This window comes from Ranitomeya variabilis, chromosome 1 (genome assembly GCF_051348905.1).
Source record: "Ranitomeya variabilis isolate aRanVar5 chromosome 1, aRanVar5.hap1, whole genome shotgun sequence".
NCBI lineage: Eukaryota > Metazoa > Chordata > Amphibia > Anura > Dendrobatidae > Ranitomeya > Ranitomeya variabilis.
In genome coordinates this window covers 741755371-741777637 of record NC_135232.1, presented here as the reverse complement: position 1 = coordinate 741777637, position 22267 = coordinate 741755371, and the positions used below count along the sequence as shown (strand labels likewise).

The 22267-nt window shown below is 46.1% G+C and overlaps 1 protein-coding gene across 1 annotated transcript in view; it reads left to right on the top strand.

Annotated features, from left to right (window-relative positions):
* DLK1 (delta like non-canonical Notch ligand 1) overlaps positions 1–22267 on the top strand; it is a 53240-nt gene that overhangs the window by 16316 nt on the left and 14657 nt on the right. Inside the window, exons 4-5 of the mRNA XM_077269275.1 lie at positions 15848–15908; positions 22082–22212. Of these exons, the coding sequence (XP_077125390.1) occupies positions 15848–15908; positions 22082–22212 (192 nt within the window). The remainder of the gene's footprint in view (positions 1–15847; positions 15909–22081; positions 22213–22267) is intronic.

Genomic DNA, 22267 nt, shown 5'->3' with positions numbered 1-22267 from the left:
GCAGGCTCCTGGTTGTAAATTTATTTAACCCCTTCAGATGGATTTACATCGTGGGACATGACTGTACAGCGGACAGGTATGGGATATTGGTGTTTTTTTATTTTTCAATTTTTTTCAGAAGATCAAGGGTCGTCAGTTGGATTGAGAGTACAATAAAGATATTAAAACCCCATGTGTATTTATTTCATTTAAATACTTTATTCATAATGTGTGTGTGTTTATTTAACCCTTTATTACTTTTGGATTAATAATGGATAGGTGTCTTATTGACATCTCTCCATTATTAACCTGGCTTAATGTCACCTTACAATAGCAAGGTGACATTAACCCTTTATTACCCCATTTCCCACCGCTACAGGGGAGTGGGAAGAGAGAGGCTAAGTGCCAGAATAGGCGCATCGCCTTTTCTGGGGTGGCTGGGGGCAGATGTTTTTAGCCAGGGGGGGGGCAATAACCATGGTCCCTGTCTAGGCTATTAATATCTGCCCTCAGTCACTGGCTTTCCCACTTAGGCGGAGAAAATTGCGCGGGAGCCCATGCCAGTTTTTTCCGTGATTTAACCCTTTATTTTAACACCTAGAGCTCCCAAATTTTACACACAGACACTTCTAACATTATTAGTGAGGAATATGTAAAATTATAAGGGATATGAAATGGTTTACTGTATGTAAACCATGTCTCATATCCTGTCAGGTTTGATAAGGAGATAGCGAAAGCCGGCAATTGAATTACCAGCTTTTCTGCTATCTAGCTCTGTATGAAGTATAAATAAATATATATATATATATATATATATATATATACAGTATATGTGTGTGTGTCTCACTGATATATATATGCATCTATCTATACTATGTGTAGACATTTATTTTATCTATTCTATTCTAACCTGTCAGTGTGATTTTACTGTACACCACAATGAATTACCGGCTTTTCTATAGGACACCGGTGCGTATTTCTCGCAATTCACACGCATGTTCCGTGTGTAATCCGTATTTTTCTCACCCCCATAGATTGTCATTGGTGGATTTTTTGCGCAATACGCTGACAAACGCAGCATGCTGCGATTTTCTCAGCCCGTAAAATATGGCCGAGAAATATACGGCTGATGGAAGCTGCCCCATAGAGAATCATTGGTCCGTGTGCAATGCGTTGTTTTTGCGCCTGTCATACGTCCGTATTTCTCTCTAGTGTGAGCCTGGCCTAAGTATGATGTTGGACGAGCAGCAGCTTGTTGACTGTTTCTAAGCAACAGAATATTTTTCTGCATGCTATTTTGGTGATCTGGAAACGTGATGTAGGTAAAAGATGCTAATAGTAGATTTCAAGTATATGGCACAAGTAGCAGTATTATAATTATGCAATATTTCCATCCATTATTAGTCCTGATCAGTCGCTGATGAAGAGCTTCTAGATAGCCGGCTCATTTTTATATTTAATACAAAAGAGAAGAAATGTGACTTTATAGTGCAGCGCCCCAGGATTGAAGACAATTCATCTTTTCTGTGCCAAGACATGCAGAGGCAATAATTGGGCTCCTGCAGGTATTTATAGTTGATGACAACCAATGTAAGGTCAACGGGAGCAAAGTCTGCTAACAAGGGCAGTACAAAAAGCAGTGCCCCATATACTCTGCGCGCCAATATTCTTATAATAAAACTGGAATTAATAGATAAATGGCTGCATCTGCTATACCTACTATTACTATGGTTGGGTTTCAACTTTGCAGGTTTCCTTATGTTATCCTTTCTGTTTTCATGTGCTTGATTAATGCAGGAAAAACACTTTAAAGCCTCTTTCACAGTCAGTGTCTCCAGTACGTGTAGTGAGTTTTCACACAGAGCGCTGCATCATTCACCAGAGGTGACATCATCACTGACATATTCCCACAGTCATGAGGTCATCGCAGTTCAGCCTGGCCTCGATGATGTCACAGTCTGTGTTATTTTTTCAATTAAAGGATTTTATTCTGGCTGTGTCTTTATTTAACATATAACTATAGGATTAGTAATGCCACACGTATTACACACATGGACACATGGACATGGATATCTCCAGTACCGGTTTTTCTGGTACAGGAAATATCAGGAAGTGTGAAACCAGCCTACGGCTATGTGCGCACGTTGAGTAATTTTTTGCAGAAATTTCTACAAGGTTTCTGCATCTCTTGGCAGCAAAAACGCTACCGAAAATTCCACTGCGTTTTTGGTGCGTTTTTGTATGCATTTTTTCCCCTTCATTCAATGGGTCAAAAACGCAAAAACAAAGAATTGACATGCTGCAGATTTAAATGCACAGCAAATACTGAAAGGAAAAAGACTGATCATGTACCCAGCCAGCACTACAGGATTCTCATTGACTTTGCTGGCATAAGGATTCCATAGCATTTTGGGGCCAATTCCGTGTGGAAAAAAACACATAAAAAAAAAAGTAGTAATAATATTAAAAGCAGTGTTTTATTATCGATTTATTAAAGGGTTGGTCTGAACATCATTTTCAGGAGCTCTCTGATCCATTTCCTCCCATCTTTCTGCTTGCTGGGGTCTGGTGTGTTGCTGATTGATTGACAGCCGAGCTCGGACCATTGACATGGTTGTGCTGCCGGCCTGGGCTGTACATTGTCTGGTGCTGCAACGAGAGGCAGATTTGTCTTAGTAGCATCGTAGGAGCGGACGGCACTGATATAGTAGTGGTACAAGTGTGGCGCCCCAGGGTCCTGGTCGTCATAGTAATGTCGCTTTCCTCATGGGGAGAGTGATGTTACGTTTGGAGGCAAGGAAGGATAACTGTCGCCAGGTACCACAAGCATGCAACATATTCACACTCCAGGCCACAAGGGGAGCTTTTGATCCTATTTTACTAGGTGACTCCCCTACAGATAGATATTGTGGTTTTTGGAGGGAAAGTTAGTCAGTCCTTCAGGGAAGCTGTTCCTGGCAGGAGAGAGTTCCTGTCAGAGGACAGAGGAGAGAATTCACGAAGCTGTGCATGCCCTAAGAGCTACAGCTCCCAGAAAGCGGCAAATAGGAAGCCGCATACATTGCAGTGAGCGTGCAGGAAAGCAAAGCACGGGAGAGGATACCAGAAGGGGACCAGCTCCGAGCAGGCTGCCTCCTTCTGAGGTGCAGATAACTGGTAGTCGGAACACCGAGGTAGTAAGGACCTCTACACCTTACTTCAGAGACTAGCAAGACAGTTAATTGCACGTTACCTGTCCTCACCTACACCCAGGAGGCACGGTGACACCGCACAGAGCCGGGTTATTTAAGAGACCCTATAAACAGGCTCAAGTCACCAGTCATACGGGTTTTGTCCTATCCTATATGGGGGACAGAGAGAGAGAGAAACACCACATCTGTGAGGGCCTTACGAGAGTCTTAGCAGTAAGGGACTACACCACTACAGCCAAGGGAAGGCTATTGATTTCCACTTGGACAAGGGGACTCTGGACTTGCCTCCAAACCGGCTGGACCCTACCTGCCCTGTGATCTGGTGCTCTGGACTGTGGCTGCTGAAAACAACAGTAAACAAGGTAAAGAGACTGCAATCCTGTGTCCTCGTTCTTCACTACACCTCTCACCATTCTACTATCTACATACTGGGAAGCCCTTTGGATATACTTCACCTGTGGGAAGGTATACCATGTAGCTGCCATAACATCATCCCAGTGGACCCCTTAAAGCAGCGTTGGTCACCCTGACCGAATACCACAGGTGGTGTCACGAACATAAACTTTATTCCCTTTAAAGACCTTTCCCTTTTACATGGGCGCCCAGAGCCACGGACTGAGTCGTCACCGTGACATCCCCCTGTGAACTCAGGACCCGGTACCGAGTACCCCACGGCCCTGGCGGGGCGACTCACAAGCTCTATATGCTTACATGCATGGTGCTATTTAGTCTAGTATTACTTACGGTAGGGTCAACACTAAAAACTAAACGCAATAAGAATTACAATATTACTAGTGATCATACTTACAAAATGTCTGTGACACTTCAATCTAAACATCTGAAACCCAGTTACAACAGAAATCTCTCCAGTTCTGTTAGTTTGCTACAATGTATCACTTCGGTAAAATGTATCTGCAGCGCCCCAGAGTCCTGGTCGTTGCAGTACTGATGCTCCGCCGCTAAGGGGGGCTATGGTACGTCTGATGGCACTGAAGGAGTTCACCTGACCAGGTATCACAGACACCAATACACTTCACAGTCTGGCCTCCAGGGGGAGCTAAGGGCGCTATGTATTAGGCCACTCCTCACAGTCTGGTAAAACTGGGGGTTGGATAGGAAGTTAGAGAGAAAGCTGACTGGGTTGGAACCAGGCAACATCCTGTGGCAGAGGGTGTTGCAGGGGAAGATTCAGGGGGGTCCCTGTCAGGGGTGGGATCCTGACAGAGGCCTAGCGAACAGAGAGAACGTTACGGGACCGCGCCTGCACCTGATCGCGGCGGAACCCTAAGAAAGGGCAAGAAGCGAGGTTTATTGTGCTGAGTGAGAAACGATCAACGCAACAAGGAGAAACACCAGTAGGAGTCGTGCTGTAAGACGAGGCAACATCCTACTGAGGCGCGCAGCCGGTGGCCGGAACGCCGAGGAAGTATAGAGCTCCAGGCCTAACTTCAAACCTACGGCAGGACAGTACGGCAGGACAGTCAGTTATAGGCGGGCTGTCTCACCCAAATCACCTAAGAAGACATAGGGGGCAACAACAGGAGAGGGGCGACACTAGGGTCCAGGAAGAGCTCCGAGCCTACCCGTCATACGGGTGCGTCCTAGCCATATAATCTGGAGGACGAAGAAGAACATCATAATCGAGTTGTGAGGGAACTTCAGAAACAGACACAACAGTTGTGGGGACTATCCCGTAAGCACAGCAGGGGAGGACCACAACACACAAGCGCTAGAAGGTAGGCACAGATTTCCACCTGCAAAGGGAACTCCGGAGGTGCCATCGGACCGGCCGGACTTGCGCAGCCCGGTTAACCGTATTCCGGACTGAGGATCCTGAAGCCTTCAGTAAAGCGGTAAAGAGACTGCAACCTGGTGTCCTCGTTATTTACTGCGACCTGCACCGCACCATAACATCATCACCACCCACACCTTTCATTGGGCGCCCCTCAGCAGGGTCACGGACCGGGTCTAGCCACCGTGACAACCCCAGGACAGAGACTCAGAGGCCCGGTACCGGGTACCCCTCGGCCCTGCGGCAGTGGGGGCCCTACATATCAGCCTGAATTCCAGGCTGTTTATCTCACAGAGGATTGTCTAGCTTGTTATTAGAGATGAGCGAAGCCGAATTTAAAAGTTCGGGGTTCGTACTGGACAGTTAGTGTCTGGAGCAAAATGCCGAACAAGGACTTCTCCCAAAAAGCCTCTGCAAAGTCTGAGGGGAGTGAGAGAGAGAGAGGGAGGGAGAAAGAAAGAAAGAAAGAAAGAGAAACAGAGAGAAGGAGAAAGAGAGGAGGGAGAAAAAGAGAGAGGGAGAGAGAGAGGTTGAGAGGGAGAGAAAGAGAGGGAGAGAGAAAGAGACGGAGAGAGAGAGGGAGAGAGGGAGAAAGAGAGGGGGAGAGAGAGAAAGAGGGAGAGAGAAGGAAAAGGGAAAGGGAGAGAAAAGGGGATGGAAAGGGACAGAGAGGAAAAGGGAGAGATATTTTTTTCCAGATCCAAAGATGGTAAAGAATTGAAACATAAAGTATTTTAGCAAGTTCAATAATTTTTCATTATACAGTGATGCCTTCTTGTTATAACTGTTTCTGGAAAAGCTGTGTGGTTATCATTATGACTTTTGTAAAGGTCCCACTGGAGACTGATATATTCATTGCAGACCCTTATATTTACAGTAGTGTTCAAAATAATAGCAGTCCAGTGTTGTCCATGCATTTCTCCTTGAAAACCTGAGAAATATGGGTCATTAGAGACATTGTGTTCAGAAGAACAGCGGACTTTGATTAAAAAGTTTGTTGGAGAGGGTTAAACTTATAAAGAAGTGCAGACAATGATCGGCTGTTCAGCTAAAATGATCTCCAATGCTTTATAATGGAAAGCCAAACCAGAGAGACATGGAAGAAAACTGAAGACGACCATTCTAATGGATGGAAGAATAGCCAGAATGACAAAGGCTCAGCCAATGATCGGCTCCAGGATGATCACAGACAGTCTCAGGTTACCTGTGAGGACTGGGACAGTTAGGCTACTTTCACATTTGCGTTTTAATCTGCAGCGTTTAATCCGCAAACGCAAGGACACGAAAAACGCAAGAAAATGTGTGTAAACGCAGCGTTTTAAAACCGCATGCGGTTAACGCATGCGTCATAAATACGCTGCGTTTACATGCTTTTTTATGCGTTTTTCATGCGTTTGCGTTTTTTGTGCGCATGTTGAAAAAATTTACAGGAGAAAAATCTAGATCACAAGAAACAGCCAATGGGACTACAGAGGGCGTGTATTACGGGATATCTATATATATAGACCCAAGGACATCTGAAATCTTCAGATTTTGCTCCTGTATCCTGTGACAAGATGGATCTTCACATGGATGGCTTTTACTTCAAACTGGATCTAAGCATCAAGATTTTTCTGGCGTGTGCGTTTGCTTGGGAGCAACACCGAAACCGGGAAAGACAGAGAAGGACACGGCGTAGGCGTTTTTGGCAACACCCCATTGTAGAACTGCGGGAGAGCCGTGGTGCATATCACACCCTGTATGGCGAGCTCAATGAGAACCAAGAAAAATTCCCGGAATATACAAGGATGTCACAAGACTCTTTCCGGGATTTGCTTGATTGCGTCCAAGGAGCCATCCGGAGACAGGACACACAGCTCCGTAGAGCGATTCCACCAGAGGAACGTCTCCTGGTTACCTTAAGGTACGTAATAATTCTAAACAAATGCTAGTCATAATTTTTGCTGGTCTGACATGTATTTTTGGCATTTTTGTAAATTATTTTTTCTTTCTACAGATTTCTAGCAACTGGAGAGAGCTTGTCATCCCTTCATTTCCAGTACCGCCTTGGAATTTCCACCCTGTCCGGAATTGTTTTTGACACCTGCCGGGCTTTATGGACCATTCTCCGTGAAGAATTTATACCCATACCCACGGAGGACATGTGGAAGGAAATTGCTGAAAAATTTTGGACTGTTTGTGATTTTCCCAACTGTTTGGGTGCGGTGGATGGGAACCACATCCGGATTATCAAACCAGCCAGAACGGGATCACAGTTCTTCAACTATAAGAAATATTTTTCACTTGTTCTCATGGCAATAGCCGATGCGGACTGTCGCTTCATTGCTGTGGACATTGGTGCTTTTGGCCGTGGCAACGATTCACAGACTTTTAAAAACTCTGATATGGGCCGACGTGTTTATGGCAAAAATTTTAATTTCCCACAGCCACAACCACTCCCCAACACTCAAGGCCCACCGCTGCCATTTGTAATGGTTGGGGATGAGGCCTTTCAGATGAGTGAAAATCTCCTGAAGCCCTATTCAAGTCGGGACTTGAACCGCACAAAACGGATCTATAACTACAGACTAACCAGGGCCCGCAGAACAGTAGAGTGCCTTTGGGATTATGGTGTCCAAATGGCGCATTCTAGCAACTGCCATAAATCTAAAAATGGAGACAGTGGATGAGGTGGTAAAAGCCTGTGTCGTTCTCCACAATTTCATTATGGCTAAGGAGCGACCCACCATAGAACTTGATGAACCTGTTGCAAACCCTTTGCCTGATTACCGTCATCACCCGCTGCGGTCAACAGTTGAAGTAGGCCACATGCGGGACCAATTTGCTGCCTTTTTTGATTCTGACATTGGACGTGTGCCATGGCAGGACAATATGGTGTAAAATGTCCTGCTGGCTTCGGGTCTGTAAAGTTATGTTTTAAATGTTAATAATGTTTTTTCTAATAAAATAATTGTGTTTTACTTTCTTCACCATGTCTCCTATCTATTTCCTTAACAAACCACTTTGGGTTTTTGGGCTTAGGTTGTTGACGTCATTGCGTCCTGTCTTGGTTCACCAGTAGCTATTTGCCGCAGACTGTATAGACGATGGCTGTTAGGTGTCGCAGTATTTGTCCAGTACTTAACATCAGTATTTGTAAGCCAAAACCAGGAGTGGTAGTTAAATGCTTAGTGGTGCATATGTGTTTATTGAACTTTTCCTCACATAGTTCCACTCCAGGTTTTGGCTTACAAATAGTGCTGTAAAATACTGAGCAAATACTGACAGTGTGACGGCAGCCTACACCACAGATCTATAGTCATCAAGTCAGGTGTCAGAAATAATCAATTCATGATGCAAATGGCTCTTGAATTCATTTTTCCTGACACTTGTCCGGGTGAATATAGATATGCCATGTATGACGTACATTGTCCCTTCACTTTGTGTGAAATATATGTAATGTACCAAGAAGATAAAATGGAGGTAATACAATGCATTTCTCAAATCAGCAGGTCAGGGGTCATAAATAATGTTTCTGATAAGACACGACCTGCTGAGTATAGTTGTGCTGTGTATTACCACCATTTTGTCTTCTGTGTGCAACAAAAAGTCACGGAGTAAACAGAAAGAAGTGTTTTTGGAGAAAATACAAGTGTTATTTTTGGGGTCAACCTCATATCTCTCAACCAAACACACACCAAGCTTCAGTGTTCTGCTAAGTAAGTACTGGAGGTTGGAGGTGGCCCCCAAAAAAGTGTTCGACGCATTTTTTGTTATTGCCGCACGGTGTGTGTTGACGGCGGCGAAATACACAATTAACCAAACCTTATTGGGGCAAAACACAGGTTTATTTTAGCAAACACAAACAAACAAAAAAAAAATTTAACTGCCCCTGCTTGGGGTTGAGTGCCGATATTGTGGGGTGTCGAGCTGTGAGGTCTGGCTTACTGTAGCCGACATAGGGGTGGCAGGAGAAGGCGCTATAAAACTGCTGGGGTCAGGAAATTCAGGGATTGGGCTAGACACATGAGAGGGCTGAGACACACTGGAAGGGTGAGACAAACCAGACATTACAGACACATTGGGAGGTGAGGGGGGAGGGATAGCTATGTTTTTTTTTTGCTTTGTTTTGCCTTTCCCTTTCTTGGGTTGGCGCGGGTGTCCTGGGAGCCTTGTTGGGCTAATTGGTATCGGCCTGGCTGTGGTGGCCGACCTGTTGCGGTCTGTGTGCCTTTGCTGCGGCATAGTTGTTGTGGTGGCGGGTAACGCCAGGGCAGGGTCCGGCAGCGGCATTGTTGTTGCGGTGGCGGGGAACGCCAGGGCAGGGTCCGGCAGCGGCACTCTTGTGGTGGCGGGGAACGCCAGGGCAGGGTCCGGCAGCGGCACTCTTGTGGTGGCGGGGAACGCCAGGGCAGGGTCCGGCAGCGGCACTCTTGTGGTGGCGGGGAACGCCAGGGCAGGGTCCGGCAGCGGCATTCTTGTGGTGGTGGCGGGGAACGACAGGCCAGGGTCCTGCGGCTGCAGCATGGTGGTGGCAGTGGAGGAGGCCCAAGCAGGAGCAGCAGTTGTCATGGTGGTGGCGGTGGGCTGACCCACTGCACTGGGCATGGTGGTGGTGCTATAATACGGTCCGGCAGTGTTTGGAATGGAGGTGGCCGTGCAGTGGTATGCAGCAGATGTTGGCATTGAGGTAAAGCGTGACAGTGTGGGCACTGGTGGAAATGCCCCCACTGTCTGCTGAAAATACCGACTCTGCTGCATAGCCTGCACGTAAGCAGCATTGCAGGCCTGCATAACAGTAATCTGGAGATCGGGACTAAGGTGTTCCGACATGCCCTGTTCTATATGATTAAAAAAATGATGTGCTGGCCTCTGGAGGTCGGCTTTCACTTGGGCAAGGGCTGTGGTAACCTCCTGGATACGTTTGCTCATATGACTAATGGCAGTATCCAGTCGGTCACCCATCGCCTTGAGTCCCTCGTGGAAGACCGAGCTCAAGTGCAAAAACTCGGGCATGAGTGACCTGTCCGCGGCCCTCTGCCGCTGCCAGGGGGAGCCCATAAAAAATTGGCTAGAGGCAGAGGACTGGGGAAGGGGAACACCTGATGGACCAGCTTCCTGGTCTCCAGGTTGTGTGGCAGGCCCACCTGCTGCAGCGCTGGAGGATGGCTGGGACGGGTCCGTGGCTGACACAGGTTTATTTTAGCAAACACAAACAAACAAAAAATGAAGGATGAAGGACCACTCCAGAACCTGGGCCAACAGTGGAGCTCCAAGTGCTGTCAAAAAAAAAAAAAAAATTAATACAAAACATTTACAAAAAGATAACTCCAGAGTTATATAAACATTCAGATAGGGAGAGGTCACACTAGCACTATTTGGAGTGAATTTTACATCAGAATTTGCAAGCCAGGAGTACAACAGTAGGAAGAAAAGTTTCATAAAACCATATGCTCAACTTCTGCATGCATCAACCACTCCTTGTTTTGGATTCAAAATACTGATGTAAAATATGAAGAGGCGATACAAGCCATATCTCTATACAAGCCATATCTATACTAACCAGGACAAGTGCCAGGAAAAATGAATTCAGGAGCCATTTGCATCCTGAATTCATTATTTCTGACACCTGACTTGATGACTATAGATCGGTTGTGTAGGCTGCCGTCACACTGTCAGTATTTGCTCTGTATTTCAAATCAGTATTGGTAAGCCAAAACCTGGAGAGGAACTATGTGAGGAAAAGTATTCAAAGAACACGTACCCCACTTCTGCATGTATCAATCACTCATGCTGTGATTTTTTTTCTTGTCCGATCAGAGCAGGAAAAAAAAACGACATTGATAACATCAGCATAGAATTAAATTGGTACAAATGCAATCCGATTTTTAATCGGACTGCATTTATCCGATTTAATCGCAAGTGAGAGCTATCCCTTAGGCCGGTTTCACACATCAGTGCATCTGGTACGTGTAGTGACAGTTTTCTCACGTACCGGAGACTCGGACACACGTAGACCCATTCAAATGAATGGGTCTATGCAGAAGTCAGCGTGTTTTCACAGACCGTGTGTCCGTGTGCAAAACACGCAGACATGTCCATTTTTACCAGGACACACGGGCCGCAAAACGTACACTGTCCTCCGTGCGCACAGACGGCCGAGGGAGAAGCAGCGCTACTGTAAGCCGCTGTTCCCCTGTGTGTGGTGCTGAAGCCACCTGTCATTCCTTCTTCCCTGCTCGGCCGGCGAGCAAGGGAGAAAGAATGAAAGAAAAAAACAACGTGGGGTCCCCCCTATATTTTTAAACCAACCACATAAAACTCACAGGTGCGGGCTGCTGTTATTCTCAGACTGGTAAGGGGTCATGGATATGCCCCCCCCAGCCTAAAAGCATCATCTCGCAGCTGCCCAGAAAAGAAGCATCTATTAGATGCGCCAATTCTGGAGCTTTGCCCGGTTCTTCCCACTTGCCCTGTAGCTGTGGCAAGTGGGTAATGAGGAGTTAATGTCACCTTCCTATTGCAAGGTGATATTAAGCCGGCTTAGTAATGGAGAGGTGACAATAAGACACCTCTTCATTATTAATTCTATAGTTGTTAAAGGGTTAATCAAACAACACACAGTAAGAATAAAGTCTTTTAATGAAATAAAAAAATAAACACAGTTTTGCCATCTTTATTAGTCTGCCATTCCAAGCAAAGCCCTCGATCTCCTGTAAAAAAAAAAAGTTAAAATAAAAAAGCAACATTATACCCATACCTGTCCGGCGTACAGTCAGTCCCACACTGTAATCCATGTCTGGGGAATGTACAGTTTACAACCGGGAGCGGAGCTAATGCGACCGCCACTGGCTGCAAACTACTGGGAAATGAATGAGACACTGTGGGCACTGGCTCAGTAACTAGCGGTGATGTCACTGAGTCTGTGCTCCCTGCTTCTTATTTATTCCCCAGTAGTTTACAGCTGGGAGCGGTCGCATAAGCAATGCTCCCGGTTGTAAACTAATAAAGGTGGCAAAACTGTGTTTATTGTTTGATTTCATTAAAAGACTTTATTCTTACTGTGTGGTGTTTTATTAACCCTTTAACAACTATAGGATTAGTAATCAATAGGTGTCTTATTGACACCTCTCCCTTACTAAGCAGGCTTAATGTCACCTTACAGTAGGAATTTGACATTAACCCCTCATTACCCACTTGCCACCGCTACAGGGCAAGTGGAAAGAACCGGGTAAAGCTCCAGAATTGGAACATCTAATCTGGGCAGCTGCGGGCTGCTGTGTTTAGGCTAGGGGGCCCATATCCATGGCTCCTTACCAGCCTGAGAATAGCAGCCTGCACCTGTGAGTTTTGTCTGGTTGGTTTAAAAATATATGGGGGACCCCATGTTGTTTTTTCCTTTCATTCTTTCTCCCCTGCTCGCCGGCCGAGCAAGGGAGAAGGGATGACAGCCGGCTTCAGCACCACACACAGGGGAACAGCGGCTTACAGTAGCGCTTCTTCCTGGCAGCCGTTCATGTCGTACTGATGCGGCACATGGGCGGAACATGGTTGCCACACGTGTGCCGCATGTAGTACACACATGGACACGGATATCTCCGGTACCGTATTTACCGGTTCCAAAAATGTCAGGATGTGTGAAACCAGCCTTATTCTGAATCTTTTCTCACATAACTACTGTATATATCAATCTGTTCAGTACCCCCTGCTCTATACCATGGTGTCTGTAGATTGGAAGGCATTTTTATAGTGACAGGTTCATTTAACCCCTTCATAACCGATGACGTATAGGTACATCATAGGTTGTGTCTCCCCCTTTTGGTGCAAGCTCCGGTGCTGGACCCACATCTTTTCAGACACATGACAGCTCATCTAATTAGCTGTCATGTGCACTTATCAGCCGCGGGTAGAATCACGATCCACCTGTGACTTAACATGTTAAATGTCACTGTCAATCTCTGACAGTGGCATTTAACATGAGTGCGATGGAAGTGCATCACAAACCCCACCTATCGGTTCCCCTGTGACATGATTGCAGGGCGTCAATGGGTTGGCTTCACAACCAGGGTCTCCAGGAGACCCTCGTACTTGTCATTGTAGATCTGCTGTGAATTATAAAAGTTCAAATCACCCCTCTTTTGCCTCATTCAAAATAAAATTAAAAAAATACACATTTGTGGTATCGCTGCATTCAGAAACACCCAATCTATAAAAATATGAAAAGAATGAATTCCGATGCATGTCCAGCATGAGATTTCTATCTTGCTGGAACTGTAAGATGCTGCTTTCTTTTACGCAGCAAAAACATGCAGCGTCAGACCCTCACATACACCTACGGTAGAACGCCTATAAGACGCCGTACCCACTTAATAAAACAAGAGTCCAGTTTTAGCACAGATGTATGTGACAGGGATAGTATGATGCTAAGGTCACATGCACACATTCAGTATTTGGTCAGTACCTTACATCAGTATTCGTAAGCCAAAGCCAGTGTGAACATGGCCTTATCATGACAAGTTTGTCTGCTCTGCTGGGCCAATTCCACTCTACACCACGCTTTGTCCAATTTAAAAAAAAATGACGGTGCTGGCTAAAATTGGCATAAAAACACCAAAAGTTTCCAAATTTTTGCCCAACTATGAGTTGGGCAAAAATATTGTGGCATGTCAAGTAATTTTGCGCTAGAGTCTAAGGCTGCTTTCACACATCAGGTTTTTGCCGTCAGGCACGATCTGGCGAATGCTGAAAAAAAGGATCCGTTGCAGATTGTGAAAAACTGATGCGACGGATCCATTTTTTTCTACGGATCCGACTAGCTGATCCAGCTAATTGTATCCTAAAAAAATCTGAGCATGCGCATTTAAAAAAAACAGAATCCGGCACCGGAATCGTCATTTGATGGATCCGACGTCCATAGACTTACATTCTAGCAAAAAACTGGAAGTGCCGGATCTGGTGCCGTCCGGTTTTTGCCGCAGACAAAAAACGTAATTTTGTATGTTTTTTCCAGATGCCGGATAAACACTTTTCGGAAGATGGAAGAAACATGAGGCCATCCGGTGCAATCCGGCGCTAATGCAAGTCTATGAGAAAAAACGGATCTGGCGGCAGCTGCCGCCGGATCCGTTTTTTTCAAAAATCACCGGGTTGAGCCTGACAGCGAAAACCTGATGTGTGAAAGGGGCCTTACTATAAAACTGATTAATTTGGCTCTACATATTAAATGGAGACTGAATACACAAAACCGTAGAAGATTTTTAATCAAGACTGTTTGCAAAGACCATAAGTAACAAATCAAAGCGAGCTGACAACCAATAGCGGTAGTGCGATGGGCATGAGTTGGGTGGTCACACACCTTCTGTCACCTGTGGAGACCAGGAGAAACTGCTGAATAGATTAATTACACATATTTCACAGAGGTGGATACTTTTAAGCCCTCGATGAGGAAGATATCATTACAACATGTTCAGCGGATGACACATTTTTCTCTGCAGTCAGAGGATATAATAGAAAATGAAAAAAAATTGGATTTCAAATATTAATTTGTACTTCCTTGGAAAATGTTATAACAGCCCATCATAAATTTACATTCTTCCCGGTGGACCTAGTGGCGGCCCAATCGTGAAGCCAACGAAGCGGCATATTTCACCAATCGTTGTACAGATAGGACCCTGATGAGGTTTGGCAGCAGGCGGCATTGCTACATATTATGTGCTGTCCAATGAGGAGAGCTATTACAACATGGTAAATTCTGAACCTTCTGAGTCTTTGAGCCTCCACAATTCAGCAGCGGTTGCGTCACTTGATAATTCTGGAGCGTTTCAGACTTCTACGACATATGGATGAGCTTTTCTAAAAAGAAATCTAATTCGAAGGGTTTTTATACTTTTGCAACCATTGTTTTAACTTAATGCGTTTTCATTATTCCAAACCATCTAATATATAAAAATGATGCAAGTTTGCAAATAGTCTTGATTAAAAACTCTACCGCTTAGTGTACACAGCTTGTATACTGACCTATGTGTTTCCATGGCTACAAATGAAAATGTGCTGACAGTTTGACAATGCAGATATACTCCGTTCTAACCAAGGACTGTGACCACCGTATTAGCAAGGACATTTTTATAAATAGTATTTGTGAAATTTCTTTATTCTTATTTTGGTTATATATATTGGAGCTGAAGAAATAGTTAAAGTATTTAGAAAGAATAGCATTTAATAAAATGACTTCTTTATGTAGCCAGTGACTTTAATGCATTCGGATCCCATCCCTTGTACCCTGGTGGTTGGGTTAAAGAAAGGATCCCTGTGGCAAATAGCGACGCTTCATGGGGTTTTGAGGATTTTAAAAACAAAACTACTTTCCCCCAAAGCGGTGCCACACCTGTCCATAAGTTGTTCAGCTGCAGCACTAGAGACCCCGGATTCATTATTGCTGTTTCTCCAGTTTTCTGAATTGATTTGCTCCTTTATAGTGGCTTTAATATTTGTGCCTTATCCTCTATATGTTTTGTGCCACTTTTTAAGTTGTGTTTCTTTTTTAAGACTTTTACCAAATGTCGCTTTATTTTGGCACAACTCACTCCAGTTTCCTTCTGGAATAACGTTTCCGAAGAAGTTTTCAATCTGGCCCTTTCTTTTTCGACTTTTTAAAGGATTAGCAATTTTTGGTGCTGAAAATTTGCAAAAAAAACAAACCCCAGTTAAATACAAAAATTAACAGCAGTTTTGATATTGCGCCAAATATGCATCTCATAAGCCATTTTGAAGAATTTGACACAAAAAATGTCAGAAGATATAATACATTGACAAATAACCAATTACAAATGATGAATTGGACCGTATATGTCTATAACCTCCAATATAAGGTAAATTATTATAACGGGGCATAATCTGTGTGTTCTAGGCGCATGCAGGTCCGGCTGCCACCCTACAAATGGCTACTGCGAGAGTCCTGGAGAATGCAGGTATGTGCTGTGCAGAAGATGTAATTTTACACTTGGCGTTGGACAAGGCGTATTCCTTGGCCGGACACTATCCTGCACTGGGTATACGTTTTGCATGTAATGTTCCTGTTACAAGAGGAATCTAGGTTTTCTGGCACCCGGGGCAAGAATTCGGTTTGGCACCCCCTTCCCCCAAGCACATATGCGATTTGCACACTTAGGCCTCTTTCACACGTCCGCTTATTTCCATTACAGGAAAAAACGGTACTGGAGATATCCATGTCCATGTGTAATACTTGTGGCACATATGTGGCAACTGTGTGTCGTCCGTGTGCTGCATCAGTACCACACGGACAGCCGCCGGGGAAGAAGCTCTACAGTAAGCGCTGTTCCTCAGCAGCGGTTGCTGAAGTTGGCTCTCATCATTCTCCTGTGCTCTGCTGGCGATCAGCGCGAGCAAAAGAGAATGATGAGAGTTATATTAAAATCAGAATGATAACAGCAGGTGGGGGCTTTTGGGACTATTACTCCCATCATCCGACATCTGCTGCCTTTAATAACAGTAACAGCAGGAGTCGATGATCGGGGTATTCCTCACCCGCCACCTGCGATATAACTAAATAAATGAATGAAAAACCCGGTGTGAGTTCTCCCTATTTACTTTAACCAACTAGGCAAAACTCACAGCTGGGGGCTGCAACCCTCAGCTGTCAGCTTCAGCAAGGTTGGTTATAGAATAGCTGGGTCCCCATGCTGTTTTTTTAATTATTTATATTAATAATAAAAAATTGGCATGGGATCACCCCATTTTTGACAGCCAGCCTTGCTAAAGCTCACAGCTGGGGGCTGGTATTCTCAGGCTGGTAAGAGGCCATTGATATAGGCCCCCCCAGCCTAAAAACATCAGCCCGCAGCTGCCCAGAAAAGGCACATCTATTAGATGCGCCAATTCTGGCACTTTGGCCTGCTCTTTCCACTTGCCCTGTAGTGGTGGCAAGTGGGGTTCATATTTGTGGGGTTGATGTCACCTTTGTATTGTCAGGCGACATCAAAACCATGGCTTAATAATGGAGAGGTGTCTATAAGACACTTCTCCATTACTAATTCTATAGTTATATGTTAAATAAAGACACAGCCAGAATAAAGTCCTTTAATTGAAAAAATGAAATGACACAGCTTCCTTTAATATTCTCAATTAAACCATACTTACGACCTCGCCTAATTCCACCAAGCCCTCATTTTCCTGTAATAAATATAAAATAAAAAAACAACAATAAACCATACATGTCGGCCGTTCTGTCCCATGCCATGATTCATGTCTGGGGCTAAATAGTTTTCAACCTGGACAATGCCAAGATGCGACCGTCCAGGTTGAGAACCACTGGTGAATGAGATGCTGCGAGCGCAGCCGGTCTGAACTGCAGTGACCTCAGGACCGTGGGAAAATGCCAGTGATGAGGTCACCACTGTTCAAGTTTACAGCAGATCACTGAGAAAAATATAGGATTAGAATGGAGAGGTGTCACCTGACAATACAAAGGTGACATCAACCCCACAAATAATACCCCTCTTGCCACCACTACAGGGCAAGTGGGGAGAGTCAGGCAAAGCACCAGAATTGGTGCATCTAATAGATGTGCCTTTTCTGGGCAGCTGCGGGCTGCTGTTTTTAGGCTGCGGGGCCTATATCAATGGCCCCTTACCAGCCTGAGAATACCAAAACCCAGCTGTAAACTTTAGCAAGGCTAGTTGTCACAATTTGGTCGGATCCCATTCCGTTTTTTTCATTATTTAAATAATTTATTCTTGATATCCAACCTCGCTGAAGCTGACAGCTGAGAGTTGCAGCCCCCAGCTGAGTTTTGCCTGGTTGGTTAAAGAAAATAGGGGGGAACCCAAGTCGGGTTTTTCTTCATTTATTTACCGTATTTTTTGGCATATAAGATGCACTTTTTCCCCCCCAAAAAAGGGGGGAAAATGGGGGGTGCGTCTTATATTCGCAATGCAGGCTTACCGTGGACCGTGGCGGCAGAGGTGCGGCGGCAGAGGTGCGGCGGCAGAGGTGTGGCGGCAGAGGTGTGGAGATGAGGAGGCGCAGTGAGCGGGGTCCCTTTCCCCCGTGAGGTGATGCAGCAGCCCCGGTAATGCAGCAGGGCCGGGTGAATCCTGTTGTTATCGGTGCGCGCGGCCATCTTCCTGAGGCCGCGCGTTCGCAGATGGAGCTCTGCTGCCCGGGGCTTCAGGAAAATGTCCGCGGGATGCCGCGCGTGCGCAGATGGGGATCGCGGCGGCCATTTTCCTGAAGCCCCGGGCAGCAGAGCTCCATCTGCGAACGCGCGGCCTCAGGAAGATGGCCGCGCGCACCGATAACAACAGGATTCACCCGGCCCTGCTGCATTACCGGGGCTGCTGCATCACCTCACCGGGGAAAGGGACCCCGCTCACTGCGCCTCCTCATCTCCACACCTCTGCCACCACGGTAACCACAGGATTCACCCGGCTCTGCTGCATTACCGGGGCTGCTGCATCACCTCACCAGGGAAAGGGACCCCGCTCACTGCGCCTCCTCGTCTCCACACCTCTGCCACCACGGTAACAACAGGATTCACCCGGACCCCTCTCACGCCATACCTCTCACTGTGCCTCCTCATCCCAACACCTCTGCCGGTAACCACTGCTGCCACCCTCCCATGGACACCAGGCCGTGGCGTCGCCCACCTAAGCAGGAAGGGACCCTGCTCAGGTGCACGCCGTACCGCCTCACCCCACCTCTGCCGACACCATGCCTCCTGTGACCCTGCTCTGCCACCGCCAGCCCACAGGTAAGATACTGTAAATTCGGACAATAAGACGGACCCCCATCTTATAAAAAATCTTTTTTTCTGCAATTTTCACCCCAAATTTGGGGTGCGTCTTATGGTCCGGTGCGTCTTATAGTCCGTGAAATACGGTAGTTATATCGCAGGCGGCAGGTGAGGAATACCCTGATCATCCGCTCCTGCTGTCACTGTCATTAGCGGCAGCAGGTGTCGGATGATGGGAGTAATAGTCCCAAAAGCCCTCACCTGCTGTCATCGTTCTGACTTTAATCTAACTCTCATCATTCTCCCCTGCTTGCGCCGATTGCTGGCAGAACAGGGGAGAATGATGAGAGCCATCTTCAGCACCTGTCGCCGGGGAACAGCGCTTATTGTAGCGCTTCTTCTCCAGTGCCGATGTGTGTCACATGGATGACATCAATGTGTGTTCTCCAAGTGCATGTGTGCGGAACATTTTGCCACCCGTGCTGATGGTAAAAAACAGACATGTCTACATGTGGGCACATGGCACACAGTCCGTGGAAACACACTGACATGTGCACAGACCCATTCATTTGAATGGGTCTACATGTATCAGTGTCTCCGGTACTTGTGAAAACTGTCACCGCACTTACTGGAGACAAGGATATGTGAAAGAGGCCTTACTCAGGTGCCGACGAGCTGCTCTCCCTACTGCTCTCAATGTTCAGTGATAATCTGAGAGAAGCAGAAGAGAAGCTCGTTGTCACATGACCATACGTATGAAAATCACATATGAGTGAAGTGTCCATGTGATGACTGCTGGAACCTGCAGAGCTGAATCTCGGCAGTGTTGTGAATCTCAACACTGCAGCTTCTGAATTGGCACAGCGAATGCACTGCACACCTTTAGGATTCTCCCTTGCCAGAGGCAAGTGTGGACAGTCATGTCAGCACAAGCAAGCTATTTGGACACTTCTGGCCACATTCCGACTAGAGATGTTTGACCTCGCTCAGTTCATTTTCATTGAGTGAGCCCCACATGTTTAGTCAGCATGTGACGGCACGTATGTAAATCGCCAGCACGAGAGAATCCTGACAGCGTGCAGTGAGAACTGTGAGAATTCAGAAGTCTGCAGTCACACAGAATGACTGCAGAGTCATCACAAGCATGGACAACCCCTTTAATGCTCCTAACATAAATAAAAATATGAGAATTCATGAGTATCACAAATAACATTTACATCCAGGTACCTGACAGATGACGTCATCTCTGGAGTCGTTCTCCTTCATTTCTTCATCTTGTCCAGACCCAATGATGAGTTTTCTCATCCACAGCTGTCTCTGCAAACTTCCATCTTCTCCGGTCTTGTGCAGCACAACCCAACATAATGCCCTTAAAGAAAGCAGTGTCATCATAATGCTCCCAAATAAAAATATCTGTCCTACGCTGAGCCCTTGAATAAATAATTACCCCTCACTATATTCCCAGCACAAACTATGACCCCCACTGTACCTCTTATGGTACATGCTCTTCACACTGCCCTCTCCTTTCCATACTGGGACCTCTCTTCACACTGTCCTCTCACACTGTGTCCTGCCTATAGGGCACAGTCTCTATACTGTACCCTGTAATCACACTCCCCTTCCTTGGTATACTATCCCCTCCTGGCTGTGCCCTGACACTGTCCTCCCATGCTATGCCCCCACTACTCAGTCTCTATTCTGTGCCCACTCACTTTTCTCCCCCATACTGTCTCCTCACACTATTCCCCTTCCTCTTCATACTGTCTCCTCTCACATCCCCATGTTCACCATACTGTCTCCTCATATATTGACCCCCTCACTCTCTATACTGCCTGCTCACACATACCCCAACTCCACATACTGCGCCTGCACACATCCCAACTCCCTCACTCCCCATACTGTCTCCATATACTGTACATTTTTAACATCGCTACTCATACTGTGTTCACATACATTCCCCCGTTTGCTCCTCATACTGTCTGCACCCATCCCCCACACTCACCATACTGTGTCTGCACCAATTCCCCCATACATGCCCTGAATCTCCCCCTTTGCTTGTCATTTTGTGTCCTGAAATCCCCCACACATTAAATCCTCCATTCCCACTCCAAATCTCCCCCCACACATTAAATCTTCCCATCCCAAATCCAAATCTCCCCCACACATTAAATCTTCTAATTCCCACCCCAAACCTCCCCCCACACATTAAATCCTCCATCCCCATTCCAAATCTCCCCCTACACATTAAATCTTCCCATCCCCAATCCAAATCTCCCCCCACACATTAAATCTCCCCATTCCCACCCCAAACCTCCCCACACACATGAAATCTCCCCATCCACACTTCAAATCTCCCCACACACATTAAAACTCCTCGACCCCATCCAAATCTCCCCCCCCACATTAAATCTCCGCATCTCCACTCCAAATCTCCCCACACACCTTAAATCTCCTCGTCCCCAATCTAAATCCCCTCACATTAAATCTCCGCATCTCCACTCCAAATTTCCCCCACACATTAAATCCTCCATCCCCATTCCAAATCTCCCCCCACACATTAAATCTTCCCATCCCTAATTCAAATCTCCACCACACATTAACTCTCCCCATTCCCACCCCAAACCTCCCCCACACATTAAATCCTCCATCCCCATTCCAAATCTCCCCCCACACATTAAATCTCCCCATTCCCACCCCAAACGTCCCCACACACATTAAATCTTCCCATCCCCACTTCAAATCTCCCCACACACATTAAATCTCCTTGTCCCCAATCCAAATTCCCCCCCCACATTAAATCTCCGCATCTCCACTCCAAATCTCCCCACACACCTTAAATCTCCTCGTCCCCAATCTAAATCCCCCCACATTAAATCTCCGCATCTCCACTCCAAATCTCCTCACACACATTAAACCTCCCCAACCCCTCTCCAAATGTCCCCACACACATTAAATCTCCGCTTCTCCACTCCAAATCTCCCCACACACATTAAATCTCCCCCGCCCCCCATCCAAATCTCCCCCGCCCCGCATTAAATATCCGCATCTCCACTCCAAATCTCCTCACACACATTAAACCTCCCCAACCCCTCTCCAAATGTCCCCACACACATTAAATCTCCGCTTCTCCACTCCAAATGTCCCCACACACATTAAATCTCCGCTTCTCCACTCCAAATCTCCCCCGCCCCACATTAAATATCCGCATCTCCACTCCAAATTTCCCCACACACCTTAAATCTCCTTGTCCCCAATCTAAATCCCCCCACATTAAATCTCCGTATCTCCACTCCAAATCTCCTCACACACATTAAACCTCCCCATCCCCTCTCCAAATCTCCCCACACAAATTAAATCTCATTAAATTAATTCTTTGTTGTTTTTTTACAGGTGTCATGCAGGCTGGAAAGGGCCATTCTGTGACCAGTGCATCCCATTCCCTGGTTGTGTCCATGGAAGCTGTGATAAGCCCTGGCAGTGTTTCTGTAACAAAGGCTGGATTGGCAGCCACTGCAACATTGGTGCTTGTCATTTTTACACAGGGGAAATTTGTAAAAATGCTCAGTTTTAAAAATT